The sequence below is a fragment of the Balaenoptera physalus genome (assembly GCF_965194825.1).
Source record: "Balaenoptera physalus genome assembly, chromosome: 17".
In the NCBI taxonomy this organism is placed as follows: Eukaryota; Metazoa; Chordata; class Mammalia; order Artiodactyla; family Balaenopteridae; genus Balaenoptera; species Balaenoptera physalus.
This window is the reverse complement of record NC_138895.1, coordinates 65445895-65462985: the sequence shown is the minus strand read 5'-3', so window position 1 is coordinate 65462985 and position 17091 is coordinate 65445895. Positions and strand designations below refer to the sequence as shown.

The 17091-nt window shown below is 43.7% G+C and overlaps 1 protein-coding gene and 2 long non-coding RNA genes across 15 annotated transcripts in view; 2 read left to right on the top strand and 1 right to left on the bottom strand.

Annotated features, from left to right (window-relative positions):
• The window catches only part of LOC309646687, a 37230-nt gene extending 23223 nt beyond the window's left edge, over positions 1-14007 (bottom strand). For 2 of the 3 annotated variants that reach the window (XR_014255513.1, XR_014255514.1), the window contains exons 1-3: positions 6179-14007; positions 3164-3194; positions 2186-2624 (exon numbers count right to left, since the gene is read on the bottom strand). This is a non-coding gene — a long non-coding RNA (uncharacterized lncRNA). The remainder of the gene's footprint in view (positions 1-2185; positions 2625-3163; positions 3195-6178) is intronic. The other variant, XR_014255515.1, reaches the window with a different exon arrangement.
• Positions 1-17091, top strand: part of LOC309646705 — a 610320-nt gene that overhangs the window by 368283 nt on the left and 224946 nt on the right. The gene's annotated exons all lie outside the window — the stretch shown is intronic.
• Positions 1-17091, top strand: part of SAMD12 (sterile alpha motif domain containing 12) — a 443684-nt gene that overhangs the window by 221548 nt on the left and 205045 nt on the right. For all 11 annotated transcript variants that reach the window (XR_014255505.1, XR_014255506.1, XR_014255507.1 and 8 more), the window contains exon 4: positions 16380-16520. Coding sequence is in view for 7 of the 11 variants with exons in the window: in XM_082433281.1 (XP_082289407.1) it covers positions 16380-16520 (141 nt within the window). In the remaining 4 variants the exon portion in view is untranslated. The remainder of the gene's footprint in view (positions 1-16379; positions 16521-17091) is intronic.

Here is a 17091-nt window from a genome sequence, read left to right as displayed (position 1 = left end):
TTAAATATAAATTGTATCCTGTCACTGCCCTGCTTAAAACTGTATTTTGACTTCGCATCACAGTTGGAGTAAGTAATGGGATCCTTGATCTTGCCTCCAAGACCAAGAATGATCTTACACTTGCCTGCCCTTCTATCCTCATCTCAAGCCACTGACCTCTTCTATCCTCATCTCAAGCCACTGACCTCTTCTATCCTCATCTCAAGCCATTGACCTCTTCTATCCTCATCTCAAGCCATTGGCCTCCACCCGTCCCACAACCCTACCTCACCTTGCTGGCCTTCTTGCCTTCACTGAAAGTAGTAGTCTACACAGAACATTTGCATATTTTTTTTTCTTCTGCCTCCACCCTCTTTCACTTTACTCTTCACCGGTCTTTCTCATCCTTCAGATAGTAGTGTACTTCCCTCACTAAACTACAGCTCTGTGAGTACAGAGACCATATGGATTGTATTCACTGCTATACCCAGCACCTCGCCTAGTGGCTGCATTAGAAGATCATTGTTTTGTTTGTTTGTTTTGTTGGGTTTTTGTTTTGGTTGCGTTGGGTCTTCGTTGCTGTGCGTGAGCTTTCTCTAGTTGCAGCGAGCAGGGGCTACTCTTCGTTGAGGTGTGCAGGCTTCTCATTGCGGTAGCTTCTTTTGCTGTGGAGCATGGGCTCTAGGCACGTGTGCTTCAGTAGTTGTGGCTCGCGGGCGTCAGTAGTTGTGGCTCGCGGGCTTCAGTAGTTGTGGCTCATGGGCTCTAGAGCTCAGGCTCAATAGTTGTGGCGCACGGGCTTAGTTGCTCTGGGGCATGTGGGATCTTCCCAGACCAGGGCTCGAACCTGTGTCTCCTGCATTGACAGGCAGATTCTTAACCACTGTGCCACCAGGGAAGCCCCAAGATCATTGTTTATTAAATGAAGGCTGAACCAAAGCAGTCATAGCCTTTCTAGACACAGCGTGAATTTGAATCAGGTGTCTTGGTTCTAGTCTCTGCTCTGCTAATTACTAGGCATGTGACTTTGGGCAGGTCCTTTCACTTTTCTGGGCCGTTTTTTTACTTTCATAATGAGGATGATACTATCTCTTCCCCCTTTCTCACAGGGCCATTCATTCAGCAAAACTTTAACAAATATCTACCGTGTGCCGAGCACTGGAGCTACTCAGTTAAATGAAACCCACATTCTCTTTATAAAGAGCCTAGAATTTGGAAGGGAAGAGAGTCATGTGAACAAATTCATGATTATATTATAATATAGTAAGTGTAATGCTAGAAACAAGGCACACCTTTATGAAATCTCTACTTTAATTTGAAAGAGATGTATTGAGTCAGGTACTATGCTAGGCACTTTCAAATTTACTACCTAATTTTACTTTCACATAGAAAGCTCAAAGTGTTGAAAATCCGTATTCTCATTTTACAGATGAGGAAACTGTGACTCAGTGGCCTTAAGTAAGCTGCTCCAGCTCATAGCGCTAACCCAAGCTTTCTACTCCAAGTTCAGGTTGCTTTCCCAAAATCAAACAAACAAACAAAATTAAACTAAGTTGTGATTATATTATTGCTAGAAGAATGAGTTAACTAATATTGAACTGAAGTATTTTATAGCCAAATCTAAGTCAGAAGAGAAAGTTGTAACAAAGAATCTCACTTTTCCTTCAACTTCCACTTTTTTCCTAGCTTTCTCTGGGTCCGTTTTTATTATCACTTATGATTGATTATAGAAAGAGTCTATTATTGGCTATAGTGTGTCTTTATTTGTACCCACGGTAAACAAAGTGTTTCCTACAACAATGATTTGAAACTTTCTGAGGTTAGAGAACCCTTGTATGTGACATTTTGCTCCCAAAATACTGACCCTAGTGTGTGGTTACTGGAGAAAACCCAAGTGGGTATTGCTTTGTTTTCTTTCCAAATAATTCTTGAAATGTCTTATTGCACCTTACAGTTCTTTAGAGAGAGCTCAATTAGAGATTAAACATATGAGATATACATCCTATAATAATGGAATTATAAAAAAAAGGAAGTAAGGACAGCTAAGTGACCTGAGCCCTCAAGCAGTGGCTGAGAGTCACAGTGAGGGAAGCAGTGTACAATGTAGGTATTGGTATAATTATAAACTGGCTGTACTGTGTAAGGCGGATGTATAGTACATTTCACCTGTGGGAACAGAGGGACCCATGGCTCATCAGAAACTCACCTGTAGCAAATCCTCAGTCTTAGGACTGGTCATCGTCATCATCATCCATTGATAACTTCTGTTGAAAGCTTATGGGCCAGGCACTGTGCTTTCTATGTATCATCTCATTTAATCTTCATAAATATGCCTAGGACAGAGATAGTGTTATCATACTCATTAGTAAGGTGAGTAAATGAAGACTTACATCAGGTTAAGTAACTTGTGTAAGGTAGCATGACATGTAATTGGTGGAGACGTGTTTTGCGCCCAAGCATCTGACTCCACGTGTGTGCCCTTGACCATCATAAAGCCATTGGTCCGTGCTGTCAGGGTCATCCAGTTCCCCCTTCCCCTGTGCTGCCAGTCTTCAGGGGTGATCTAATTCATCACAGCAAGAGCTCTCTCCCTTCCTCTTTCACTCTGTTCTTCCCACCTGCCTCCTGCTCCAGCATCGTAATCCCTGGGATGAGAGAAGGGAGAGAAGAAAGCTGTCATCCGTGCGTGTCTCTAGTTCCACAGTCCTTAGCACCATCACTCATCTGGGCTACCAGGGGGCTGTTGCAACCCTGAAAGTCTTTTTGCAAAGTCAAGGTACTGGCACTACAGACGTGGCATCACATGTACCTGCAGTTGCAACATGGGACTGTTCCCTTCAGAGTCTACCACACCCTCTAACTCGAGTTTCCCTTGACAAAGTTCATTTTGACACTGTCCAAATCTTATTTCACTAGGTTATTAAGCAGTATTCTGAATGTTGGCAATAGAAAAGTGAAAAGATACACCCTCGCTTTAAGGACCTTTAAGTAGGGGAAGAGACACCTGTAACAGCACCTTATACTTTACCTGTAGGTTCCGAGGGAAGCCAGGGAGAAAGTAAGATCTGAGCCAACCCTTGAAGCCCATCAGACAAGAAGTGGGGAGGGAAGACATGAGAAGGCAGAACATGTAGGGAGACACGGATGAAGCAAACACCAAAGACGGTCTGATCATGCTGCTTACCTTATTCCAGCATAACTTTTAGTGATGTAACCTGTTGACATCAAATTTTGGACTTTAAGTTCGGTGAGCTTATTTTTTTTTTAATATCTTTATTGGCATATAATTGCTTTACAATGGTGTGTGAGTTTCTGCTCTATAACAACGTGAATCAGCTATACATATACATATATCCCCATATCTCCTCCCTCTTGCGTCTCCCTCCCACCCTCCCTATCCCACCCCTCTAGGTGGTCACAAAGCACCGAGGTGATCTCCCTGTGCTATGTGGCTGCTTCCCACTAGCTATCTATTTTACATTTGGTAGTGTATATATGGCCATGCCACTCTCTCACTTCGTCCCATCTTATCCTTCCCCCTCCCTGTGTCCTCAAGTCCATTCTCTATGTCTGCGTCTTTATTCCTGTCGGTGAGCTTATTTTTACTCCCTCTTGGAGGACAGAAGGGAACATTATGTAGATGTGCATCCTTTATTGTCTCTTCAGCATTGAAGCAATGCCAGACAGTGTCAATTTTTATGGTCTTGGTTTCCTCAAAATTTTGTCACATCAAACAGGAGAACCTTATTTCACTTCCATTACTCTTTTATTCATGAGGACCCTTCAGTTAAACCTCATTGGAAGTGTTGTGGTTATGGGCTTTGAGGCATTTCAAGATCAAATGCATGGAAATTTTTACTTGTAGAACTGAATTGGGATCCTTGTTCGTCTTGTACGCTTTGGAACTTTATCTCCATGAATGTGTTTCCTCATTCTTAAAATGGAGAAAAGAATGCTTCCCAGGGTGATTTGTGGATTAAATGGAGTAATGGATAGGAACGGGCCTAACACATAGTAGGTGCTTTTCTCAAAAGTATGTTTTGTGTTGGTTTGCCTCCTTATCTACCTGAGTCCCATGAACGTCTCTTGGATTAGCATTTTGAGAATCAGTTAGTTGAAAGCAAACATCTGCATCAGTGGTTCTCAACCAAGGGTGAATTTGCCCTCCAGCAGACATTTGGCAAAAATCTGAAGACTTTTTTTTTTTTTTTTTGGCCACACACATGGCATGCGAGATCTTAGCTCCCTGACCAGGGACTGAACCCTTGCCCCCTACAGTGGAAGTGTGGAATCTTAACCACTGGACCGCCAAGGAAGTCCCTGAAGACATTTTTGACTGTCACAACTGGGAGTAGGTGCTCCTGGAATCTAGTTGGTAGAGGCCAGGGATGCTGCAAAACATCCTACAGTGCCCAGGACTGCTCCCCACAACAAGGAATTACCCAGCCCCAAATGTCAGTAGCGCCCAAATAGACAAGGTCAAGCAGGTAAGACCCACTCTACTTGCATGTCATATTGATGACTTTTGAAATTTGGGATGTAGTAAATCAAATTTTCTTTTCCTTTTTACCACTACCTCCTGAGAAAGGATACCCACTGTCATCATGAGGATGCCATCCTCTCAGGTGCTTCCATCATAGTTTTGGAGTGAACTACAACACTCCCTGTAGGATTTTGAGTGGGACCCTTAGCTTTCTTTAGGTCTACTTCCTAAAAATGGCAATGACACTCTCTATTCTACTGCCTTCATTGAGTACTTAATCAGCACAACATGGGGGAGAGGGTATCATTTCATCCCCAGTTTACAAGTGAAAAAACTGAAGCCTAGAAAGGTGAATCATCACAACAGTAACCGTGGAGCAAATAAATGGTCAATCCAGCCCTGACTTTCAACTCCAAACCCAAGACCTCTTTCTTTTTCACCAAAGCTTTCCTAATAGATCGTATGGTCCTCATGGTCATTGCTATAGGTTTTATCACATAATTGCTTTTAGGATGTTTAATACCTGCAGGTAACTCTTCAGCTCCCCAAAGGCAGGAGCACTGTTTCCATCTCTTCTGCTGAATGTTTCTGGAGCTGGGCTAGTACTCACTTGTTAATCTTTCTACCAAAGAAATCCCAGGTATTAATAAAGTCCAACATTGAAAAGCTTAAGAAAAAAAACGAATCTCTAGGTATCAGGAAGAGAAAGTCGAAGTAGCTTTGAAACGTTTTTAAACATCCCTTTGGCATTGGGTCACTGGCTCAGATGAATTCGTGCGGAGAGGCCAGCAAGCCCAGTGCCTGCCTCTCCAGCAGATAAGCACTGTACATGTCGGGCTGTTATGGCCATGGGTGGAATATCGAGGGGGAGGGGGAGGCTGTCAGCAAACATCTCACGTGCTTCCTGGTAATTAATTTTAAAAGATGCCTGATGCATGGTGGGCTGCTCACGTAGTGACATTCAGTTAACAGAGAATCCCCAAGACAATGCATACAAATTCTGACAAATAAAAGCAAATGTACCAAGAGGTCTGGTTTACCTATCAAAACCAGAAAAGACCTTGAAGGTGGTTTATGATATCATAAATCTTCGGCTATGGTCTCCGATATGTTGATACTATACTTCTTCGCTTGGAAAATCTGCTCTGAGGTACAAGGGAAGTAATTACTGAGTCTTCCCAGGGACTAAAACGGAATCCCCAAACAAAATGTTTTAAGGTTTTCTTCAATTAATTTTTGGAGGGGATTTGGTAACTCTTTGTGTTACCAGCAACATCAAGGATTTAACCTTTAATTTACTGCCTGGAAGCTGTGTATTCCTTCTTGGAGAGCTGAAAAATAGTGCACAGCCATATTTCCCCTCTGTTTGAAAAGCACTATAAAATTTCTTTCTGACTTTATATTTCGGGTGAGAATTAGCATTATTTTAGTTTCCTCCTATTAACATCATTGGCACCTGAATATATTCAACCAAAAACCTAGATTGTCTAAAACAGTCTTTTTTATCCTGGGATAAACCATAATGGAAAATAATATTAAAAAGAATGTATGTATGTGTATAACTGAGTCACCTTGCTCAACAGCAGAAATTAACACATTGGAAATCAACTATACTTCAGTAAAAAAATAAATTAAAAAAATAAAAAAAGTCTTTTTACCCAAGACTGGTTTAAGAAAATCAATATACAGTTCCCATCAGTATGGTAAATTACTTACAGTGATCTCAATGCAAATGTCTGTTAACCCTTCTCTTCCTCAGCACAGGGAAGGGGCCTTTAATTTACTGCTAATCGTTCTGAATGTAACCAAGTAAGTGACCAGGCTTGGCAGTGGGCTGCCTTCTCAGGTAGAAGTGAGAGGAGACTTATTGGTCTTGGAAGGTTTTGTGCACATTCTCGCCAGGAAATGAAGCAATGGGTTGGCTGACCTCAGAGTCTGTTCACTCCGGTACTGGTGATTTGCAGTCGCCCTCAGGAAATCAGGCACTGGGTTGGGGGTTACCTAAGAAGATAGGTTTGCGCTGCACGTGAGGTTATAAAAAACGGAAGGCCTGTTCACACTGGTCATCAGCCACCCTCGGTCTCGTTTGCTGTTAAGCTAGAACAGACCTCACAGGGCAGAATCTCAGAACCTGAAGTCCATTCCAAAAGTCACTTGAAACCCTGAAGGCAAGGTTGCCTGAATCCCTTTCCGTTGCAAGTGGGAGGGACATGGGGGAGGAATGGTTAAAAGTCAGATGTTGAAAGTGGCAACTTGTGAGTCAAATATGACCCATGTACATGCTTTGTTTAGCTCTCATAATATGGGGGGAAAGGGCAAATTTTAAATTAGGAGGTTTTATGAAACTTCTGGATTTTCCATTCTTCACTTAAAAATAGGAGCAGTAGCAACACTCAGCCTGTATTCTAGCATAGCAAAAATGGGTTAGAATTGCACATTTTAGAAAAAAACAACGACAAGATACCCCATCCACTGTCATCCACCAAGTCCCAGTGGTCCCTTAGATTGGTCCTCTTCACGCAGTTATGTTATCCTGACGACATTTGAGTTTGTAACCTCAGGTGTAATTGGATAAGGAGGTGGCCCCAGATGCATCAAACATACAGAAGTATGCAGTTGGACTTAAGGTGTATTCCACATTGTATAATAATTAAAATACCAAAACTTGCCAATGATTAACTTTTTGAAAGTAAGTTACCGTGGGTTCTCATCATTCTTACTTGCCTACAGCCTGATGGGCTTTCTTGAAATGATGATAAGCAGGACAGTACAGCAGCTCAACTGAGAATTACAGATAAGCTTGGCTGTGTAAGTCAAGATTCTCTTGAGTACACGTGGTACAAATGAGCTCAACTCGCTCCCCGCCCTTCCCCCTCCCCCTCAATATTGACTTATATAAATGAGAAGCCCAGGGGTATCTGACTTCAGGCAAGGCTGTTTTTAGGAAATCAAATAATGTTATCTTATTTACGTCCCTCTCTCCCTCCCCCCCCACCTCCCTCCTCTCACCACCCACCCCCCTTTCTCTTTCTCAGCTCTGCTTTCTCTGTTGGCTTAATTCTCTAGCAAATTCTCTCCATATGGTGGCAGAGACAGCCACTGACAGCAAGTCTAAGCTTATATTGCCCCTTGGGACGTGATCTAAGTAAGAAAGAAAGAGAACTTCCCTCTTAGAAACCATAGCAATTCTACTAAATTTTATTTGCCCTGTCTGGGTCACACACCCAGCATTAAGAAATTTGTTCAGTGCCTCCATTGAGTCAGGCTCTAGCTAGGTGGTTGGAAATATCCTTACATGATGGGAGGAGGTGGGGGGGAATCAGAAAATAAAAGGTAAACATAAGAAGAAAAGTATGTAGTCCTTTAGAAATGAAAAGTCCTGTAGTAAAAGCCCCACCAGTTGAGGAGGAGCAGCCCTCCCTGCCAAAGGCAAAACATAGCTCCTTTCACCAGAAGTAGGCAGGGATGCAGTGCAGGCAAAAAACGAGGCATTCATAATCTACAAAGGAGTGTTTTATGACTGTGCACATCATCTTGTGTCTCAGATGTGCTGCTTCAGGTTGGGCAGAAAAAGGAAAAAAAGACTAAAACTGGCTGCCCTGTAAGGTAGGCATCCCGAAATGGCATGTGAGACTCGTATGATGTGCTCCACGCCCAGCCATGTCAAGCTTCCCAGAGTTCCCTAAAGTGGACCATTTGCTTGTCATTTCCGTCTCTGCCGAAGCTGTTTCCTGTGCCTCCAGTGCCCTTCCCCCTCCTACTCACTCTCCGGACTTGTGTTTTTTTTAATTCAAGGACCTCAGCTAAGTTAGGTGCCCCTCCTGTGGGCTCTGGAAGAATCTTTGCTTGTCCCACTGGCAGGGAAGTTACCTTTCTGCTCCTGGTTCTTCATCGTGAAATGTGTCCAGTCCCTGGTACAGACCTAGACCTTGTGTGATGAAGGAAGGATGAATTTGTTTCACAGCCCCTCGCAAAGGCCCCTCAGTCCCCTGTCGTTCTTCACTGTGGGAAGACTGTAGGGCGGTGGCCATCACAGCCTTGCGCATCATGAAGTTATGCCCATGTCTGCACTGCTTGCCTTTCAGTCCTCAGAGACAGTGACCTTCTCTGGCCCTCAGGCTCCCTACACGAGACTTGGCAGAAGCCTGGTTGGGGAGCATGTCAGGCTATGGGAAGGATTCCTGGGCAACAGTTTAGAGAGGTAGTTAAAGAGCATGGCTTCTACGTATATTTGTCTCCTAGATCTGCAGCTTGGTAAGTATGTGACCTTTAGCTATGTTTAGTAGCTATTAATCAATGATGGATAATAAAAGTGTCTTCACAGAATTGTTGAAAATGAGGTAATCTATGTAAAGCTCTTAGAACAGTGTTTAACACTTAGTAACGGCCCGATCAATGTTTGCTATTATTATTGTGATGATGAGAAGGAAGGAGGAGGAAGCATCCTCAGCCAGCCAAGAATGGTAGTGCCCAGACTGCATCATCATGGTGGTTCCAATTTGCAAAGGGTGTGTGTTTGTATTATGTCATTTGATCCTCACCGTCACCCTATGAAACAGTGTCATTTTCATTCCCATTGTAGAGATGCGGAGATTAAGACTCAGGTGTGATTTCCTGGGCATTTATCTCTACCCTTTAGCTCATGATCCCATGCTTTTGTGATTACGCTTCTCTCCTTATATCTCTGTTCCACAAATTCTGATTTTGGAGTCATGGTGAGATTGAAGAAACATGGGTTCAGGCTGTGGTACCCTGATGGTATGCCCAGCACCTGTCACTCTGTTCACTCTGTTGCTCTGGCCCAGCCAGGACTGGGGTAGAGCCGGGGGCATCTACCTGGTGTGTGACACAGACCTTTACCTGGGATCCAATTTGGAGCTAACCCTGTGCACAAATGGCCGTTTCTTTGGGGAACTGTACAGTGACCTCTATTTCCAGAAGAAAAGAGGCCCTGTAACTCACACTCTTTGGGAAAAGTGGCATTCCCCAACCACTTGCAGTGACACCAAGACTTTCCATTAGGGTAGGAGCTGAAGTCACATCCTTTGCCCACCTCCAGTTTACCCTGAAATTTCCTGTTGGGCCTTATGACATGTGGGCATTCATCTTGGAAAGCTGTGACAGGGCTACTGTTACAATTCTCTGAACAGAATATGGGGGTCATCTGAACTAGAGACCACAAACCAGATTGGGCCTGAAAGTCAAAGACACCTGCCTAGACCCAAGTATTCCTGCCGTTTCCTGTGTGGTTTTATACTTTCTCTGAGACTCACTTCTCCGTGGAACACAAAGAACCCTGTGCCATACTCAGAAATCTCAGGTTCCTTCCAACTTGTAACAGACTGCATAGTGGCCATTCAGAGATACAGGTCCTAATCCCTGGAACCTATTAATGTTACCTTATAAAGAAAAAGGTCTTCGTAGATGTGATTAAAGATCTTCGCAGGAGGAGATTTTCCAGGATTATTTAAGTGGGCCCTAAATCACATCACGTGTCCTTATAAGAGAGAGGCAGGATGCAATTTCATACACGGAAGAGGAGAAGGTGATGTGAAGATAGAGGCAGAAATTAGAGTGATGTGGCCACAAGCAAAGGAATGCTGGCAGCCAGCAGAAGCTAGAAGTATCAAAGAACGAATTCTCCCCTACAGCCTCCAGAGGGGATGTGGTCCTGCTGACATGGTGAGTTCAGCCCAGTGACACCAATGTTAAACTCTGGCTTCTAGAACTATGAGGAGTAAATTTCTGTTGTTTGGAACCACTGTATTTGTAACGTGTTAAGGCATCTGTGGGAAACTAATACACTGCCCCCTAAGTCTATTGTCAGTTACCTGTTCTCGCTGCCCATCTGCTCAGCAAAGCTTATAGTCTCACTTGGTGCTTGTTCCAAAGCGGAACAAGACACTTGTCTTTCTTTAAGCCTGTAGGAAGGTGAAGTGGTCATTTAGTCTCAAGTTCTCAATGCCGTTCAACTTGGCAGGTGTTCCTGTGTTCGACACCAACAAAATGCCACCTCCTTCCTGTTACGTTCAATTTCTCTTTGTCGGTATTGTCCTATCTGAGAGTCAGTGTCCAATCAAGTCTCTTGAAACAGAAAAGCCACTAATTTAACAACCTTGAGATCATCAGTAGTGAGTAAAGAAAACAACATTCATTTAGTGGCTCTAAGTATATCCGTTCAATAAATATTTCTTGTGCACCAGCACGTGGGCAGCAATAGGGAACCTGTGACAGTGGAGAACCTGACAGGAAAGATACTTATTCTTATGGAGCTGGCATTGTATTAGGCCACATGCAATAAAGCTTTTGTGTATATGCTCACGCTTCAATTGCAGCAAAATTCTTATTTCCAAGATTGCTAGCAGAGCGTCAGATCCATGTTTCTGCTGGGTGAACCTCCTCTTGGAATATTCCCTGTCTTGGATTTCTACAAGGAGTCCTGGGAAACAGTTTTAGCACCCAAGACAACTGTTGGGGTTAAGCAATACAGACCTCAGGTCATAAGAGGTCCCTCTGATTTCTCTAAATTCCATCACGATGTGCCTGTGCTCACCTTACCCCGGTCAACTCAGAGCTTTGGGATTTGAGGAGAGTATTGAACGAATGAAAACATTCTGGGGAGAGAAGAAGACTATCGTAACTGTCCTGCTTTGTTTAATTCCATACTTTTCATTACTTCTCTGCATCCCAGGTGCTCTCAAAAGAAAAAAAATAATAGCACTAATACTACCATGATTTCCTCCCTCTGGTACATCCTCTCTTGGAGCAGTGACTCAACTTCCTGCCCTGAAATGGTGACCCCAGCCATTGGTGGCTCAGGTTGAAAGCCTGAGTCATCTCTGATGTCTGCCATTCTTTCATGCCCCACTTCTAGGTATTGTAATTCAGAATTCTACTACTTCTCACTATGTCTTCACCTCCACCCTAGTGCAGGGCACCCTCGCTTCCTGTTTTGACTGCCCTGGTGGTGTTCTGACTCTTCCCATCACTGCTACACCTACTCTCCACCCCCAGTTCGTTCCCCACATACTGACCAGAGGAATTCTTTTCAGACATGAGATTATGCCGAAGTCATCCCGTGCTCAAAACTTTCCCCATTTAGAATAAAATCCAAAGTCTTCACCAAGGCCTAGGAGGTCCTGTATGATCTGGCCCCTGCCTTCTCTTGGACCGCATTTCCTACATACTTATCTTGCCTACTTTGCCCTAGTCACACTAGCCTTCCTGCCATTCCTCTCATTGCCTTGACACTTCTGTGTGTTCCAGGGTCACCTCTTCAGAGAGGCCTTTTCTCACCACCCGAACTACAACAGCACCATCCTTCCAGTAGGGGTCCCTGTCTACCCCTATATATCGGTTTATTTGTGTGTTGTCTGCCTCTCACACAAATGGTACGCTCCACAAAGGCGGAAGATACTACTCATCTCTATAGCTCCAATACCCAGAGTAGGGTCAGGCATATAATGGTGCTCGGTAAATACTTAATAAAGGAAAGAAGTAGAAGGCCCGGGTATGATCAATATGGAGGACTTTAAGCTTCTTCCAACTCCAACAATCTATGAGTCTGTGAAGGGCCCAGCAGCCTGGTCACCGAAATGCCGTTTAGAACCAGTTTGGAGTATCAGGAAATTTAGTTGGTGCTTCTTTTTTTTTTAATTTTTTTTTTTTCTTTTTTTGGCTGCACTCCGAAGCATGTGGGATCTTCCCTGACCAGGGACCGAACTGGCGCCCTCTGCAGTGGAAGCACAGAGTCTTAACCACTGGATCACCAGGCCCAGTGCTTCTTTTTTGAGATTGGGTTGACTTTTCTCTCCTTGATCCCTCCCTGTGTAGGCAGCTGACCGCAGAGGCAGGTGATCATTCAAGACACTTGTGTGAGGAAAGGCAGGAATGTAAAAGCCATAATAGCACTCCTCTATCTTCTGCCTACCCTAGCAGCCTCTTCCATCTACATGGTTACTGGACTCTTTAAAAAAAATCTTGGCTTTATCCCGTAGTCTTGGTCTAACTCTTACTTACTCCCTAAGTCCCAGGTTAAATATCCTTTGCTCCCTGACAGCTCCTTGATACCCAGACTAGATACTCACCCAGTTCTGGGCTCCCATATTTGCTCTTTCTTAGGATTGACTCATCACATACCTGTAAACATTGATCGTTAACTGCCTTCCTTATCAGTCCGAAAGCTCCAGGAGTGGCCCTGTCTTGTTCCTCATTATCCCCAGCATGAATAACAAAGTGACAAGGACATAGTGCTCAAAAAGTGTTTGTTGAATTAACAATTGGATTTTTATGATAAGCAACAAAAAGTGACAATATACATTGAAAAAAAAAAAGATGCAATTGATGATTGACTGCTTATCACCTCCCTGACCCACACTTGTTTGGACACTCTTTATTTTGTGGTCAGCAGGGGGTGGTGGGTTAGGAGATGGCTAGGATGTTTGCTCCTGTAAATGATCTAATGTTTGTGAAGAGTTTTCAGAACCACAGACTTAAATGGCTCTGTAGAAACCATCCAAGAAAGGCAGCAAATCAGATTTTGTTCATAAATTCCTCGGTGTACAGATCACGATCTTTTCTAGAAGTTGTTTTATCAGGAAATTCTTTTAGATAATTTCCCTTAATCTTTCTCCTGTCTAAGACTTCTATTTTCTTACCGCTGAAGATAAAGCACACCTAAAGGTGTAGTAGTAAGAATTAGGAAAAGCTCTCATGTTTTCAGTATTCTTTAACTTTTCTCATTTTTCCTTTCTATCAATGGAAATAATGAAAATAACAGCAAGAACATCTTTAGTCTCAGGGCTGAAACAACTTGAACAGTCAAGCCTATAAGAGGTGAAATGTTGATAGGTACAATTGTTCATACCACACAATATGAAATGCACAAACTTATATAACTGGTAGAGTTTTGTTACTTGTACATTCAGAGCTGATGCTATTAACCCAGGTAGGAGATAAAATTCTGATAGGGCTTATGTATCCACATTTTGATCAGTCAGAGGCATTGATGGAACAGTTGAAGCTGGAGGTTCCTGGGGGAAGGGGGCATCTTTGTTTCTTTGTCTGCAAAGAAATTGAACCATGCACACTGGAATAAAACCCTCCCTCTGCGCACTAATGATGGACCAGCCAACCTCTCGGGACCAAAGCTCCCAAGTATCTTACCAACACCTCAGCAGCTCTGGCTGCTGAATGTCCCAGTTTGTAAAACCACAGCCCAAATAGGACCAGAAAGGGAAGGAGGAAGAGAATTAGATAATCTGAATTTCATGGGTTTTTGCAGTATTTGTTGTTGAGTTGAGGGCCTATAGAAAGAGCTAAATATCTGCTATTTGGAGACCAATTATCCACGTAAATGATACCCAAGTCCCATTCAGTGTTTTCTGAACATCACTCCGGGATCAAGGTCTGACAGAATACTTGAAGGCAGGGCTGTCCCGGAAGCCTGGGACTCAGACTCACCACTCCTTAGCTCTGCACCTTTGAGTATGCCAGTGCCCAGAAATTAGGAAAGGGATAGCAAAGGAAATCTGAAGCCATCAGTTGACTTTTTATATATATATATATATATATTTATTTGTTTGTTTGTTTATTTGGCTGCGTCAGGTCTTAGTTGCAGCACACAGGATCTTCGTTGCGGATGGGACATCATTCATTGCTGTGCGCGGGCTTCTCTCTAGTTGTGGTGCGTGGGCTCAGTAGTTGCAGCACACAGGCTTAATTGCCCCATGGCATGTGGGCTCTTAGTTCCCCGACCAGGGATTGAACCCACATCCCCTGCATTGGAAGGTGGACTCTTAATCACTGGATCACCAGGGAAGTCCCTCAGTTGACTTCTTAAAAACATGTTAAGTTCCGGTTGCAAGGCCAATTGCTGCTGTAACAAATTACCACAAACTTAGTATCTTAAAACAATGCAAATTTATTATCTTACAGTTGTAGGGATCAGAAGTCCAGAATGGGTCCTATGGGCAAAAATCAAGGTAGAGCTGCATTGCTTCTGGAGGGTGTGGGAGAGAATCCATTTCCTTGTCTTTTCCACCTTGTAGAAGCCTGCCTTCCTTGGTTTGTGGTTGCATCTCTCCAATGTCTGCTTCCATTGACACATCTCTCCCCTCTCTGGCTCTCCTGTGTTGCTCTTTCACTTATAAGGACCCATGTGATTAGATTGGACCCACCTGAGTAATGCCAGATACTCTCCCATCTCAAGATCCTTAACAAAATCACATTTGCAGCGTCCCTTTTGTCATATAAGGTAACAAACTCACAGGTTCCTGAGATGAGGATGTGGACGTCTTTGGCAGAAAGAGCATCATTCTGCCTATCGCAGAAGACAGTCAGAACTACTTGAGTCTGTGTGTGTACTGTGCTTCCTTTCTCATGGCCATCATGATCTGCCCACTGTTGCCAAGCTACCTCAGGTTCTCTTTCCCCCACCTCTTTTTCCTCTTCCACATGCCAATTTTACTGAAGCTTCAGACTACCACCCACCTCCACAACTCCCTGCACTCACTTCCTTGCCAGGCACCGGTCCAGAGCCAAATCGATATTGGTGTGGTTCTCATCAGTGCTGCCCATCAAATATATCTCTTCCCCCCTACCACCTTCCTGGCACGTGATGGAAGCACAGTTCATGTGTGGACCCTTGGTGGGTGGGAAAGTTCATGTGATTAGTTCTGGCCCAAAATTTATAAATGACTCTAGGCTGAGCATTTCATTGATACTATGAGACCTTCCAGCACCTCTGTTTTCCCTCTGGTACAATGATCAACAATGTTCAAAATGGATGGACTTGCAGTCGACATGTAGAATAAGCAGGAAATAAACTTTGTTGTAGCCACTGATATTTTGGGGTTGCTTGTTACTGCAGCATGGACCCTAATTTATCCTGACTGATGCATTTAGCAAAGCTTAAAAGTATGCACAGCATGGGTTGCTCTTAACTGGTTCTCCCTGTTCACCTGTCTCTACTCACAGGCCACACAGGCTCCCCTGTTCCTCAGATTAAAATGCCCATTAACCTCACCTTCTGGCTGTTGAGTTTATTTTTTGAGGAGGTAGAGAATTTAGTTCCTGAAGCATATATCATAGTATACCCTAAGACTTACCACTGATCTCTGGTGGACTCTGTCTGTTTGTCACCAATTAAAATGAAAAAAGACCTGCAGGTCTGGTGACTGGGAGTGTTGGAGGGAGAGTACAGGGCCGTGCTATTCTTTTTATTTCTTGTGCAGGTCAAGCACAGAGTAGAGAGAATTCGGGAATTTGATGGAAACCACAGTAGCAAGGCAAGCATGCAGACCGCCCCCCCACCCCCCCGCTGGAACTTTTGCCTTAGGCCAGTGATTGGGTTAAGGCGTAGCTCCCACCAGCCAAAGATGGAACTCCAACCTAGCACCAGGGGTGCAGCAGGGGAGGTGGGTGCCCACCGATTAAAACAGGACCTTCAAATGCATGTTTCACAGAAACGTTATTGTAGCCTGGTTAAACACTGCTGGAGTTTCTCTATAACCACATTTAGAGCATCTAAGTCTTCAGCTGGCTTATCAGTGACATGGGCTCTTATGGGTGAGCCTCAGAACCCATCACCCAACATAGAGCATTGTTTCTATGGAAACATGCAATCTGTGACCCAAATACCCAGGTTAAAATGTTGCTGATTTATTTAACTCGATGTGTGAGTCAGTTGGGGATTGCCAATATTAGATAAAAATTGAAGTTCTTTTTTTAAACTTGTGGATTTTTTCCATCCTGCCTATCCATTCCAGTCAGCAGGCATAATGGAGGACCCTCTATTCTAAACTGTCTGTGTTTAGATGGAAACTTCTGTTATGGCAGGATCAGCCCAGAGGAAGATGGAAATCCTTTTCCAGCCATTGTTCATTTGCTTTTCCTTTTATTTCTTGAAACCCTGCAGGGCGAGCCCTGCTGAGACTTACAGACAAAAAGCTTGAGCGAATGGGGATTGCCCAGGAGAACCTCCGGCAGCACATCTTACAACAGGTGCTCCAGCTGAAGGTGCGAGAAGAAGTCAGAAATCTACAGTTACTCACACAAGGTATTCTGCTGCTGCCTAGTGGGTGGGTGGAAGGGGAGATGGGAGGAAAGAAACCCTTACCGTCGTGACAGAAGGGAGCCAGGGAAAAACTGGCTTGTTTTGTTTTGGTTTTTTGCAGAATTTTCTTTCATTAAAAAAAAAAGTATATAGATTTAAAGGCCACTTCCCTCCTAAAACTTCTCTTTTTCTTAGCTCACTAGGGGGAAGGATGTACAGATAAGTAATGGATAAGCAAACAGAATTATCTGAGCTAACTTCAAGGTCATCACATACAGCTATATAGGTTGTGCACTGCACAACCCCCAGAGTACCAGTTACATAGATCAGTATACGATTGCACCACCTAGAGTTGTACAGTGTGCAGCCTGCACAACTGTACAGTGCAGCCCCAGCTATTTTAGTCTGACTACCAATTTTGAGGGGGCCTTGGAATTTGAGTGATTCCATAGTTCATACGGCCATGGTATAAGTGGAATTTTTTTGTTGCGTTTTGCTTTACTTCACTTTTCACTGAGAGAAAAACATTTTAGAAGTATGTGTCTGTCTGTGTGTGTGTGTGTGTGTGTGTATA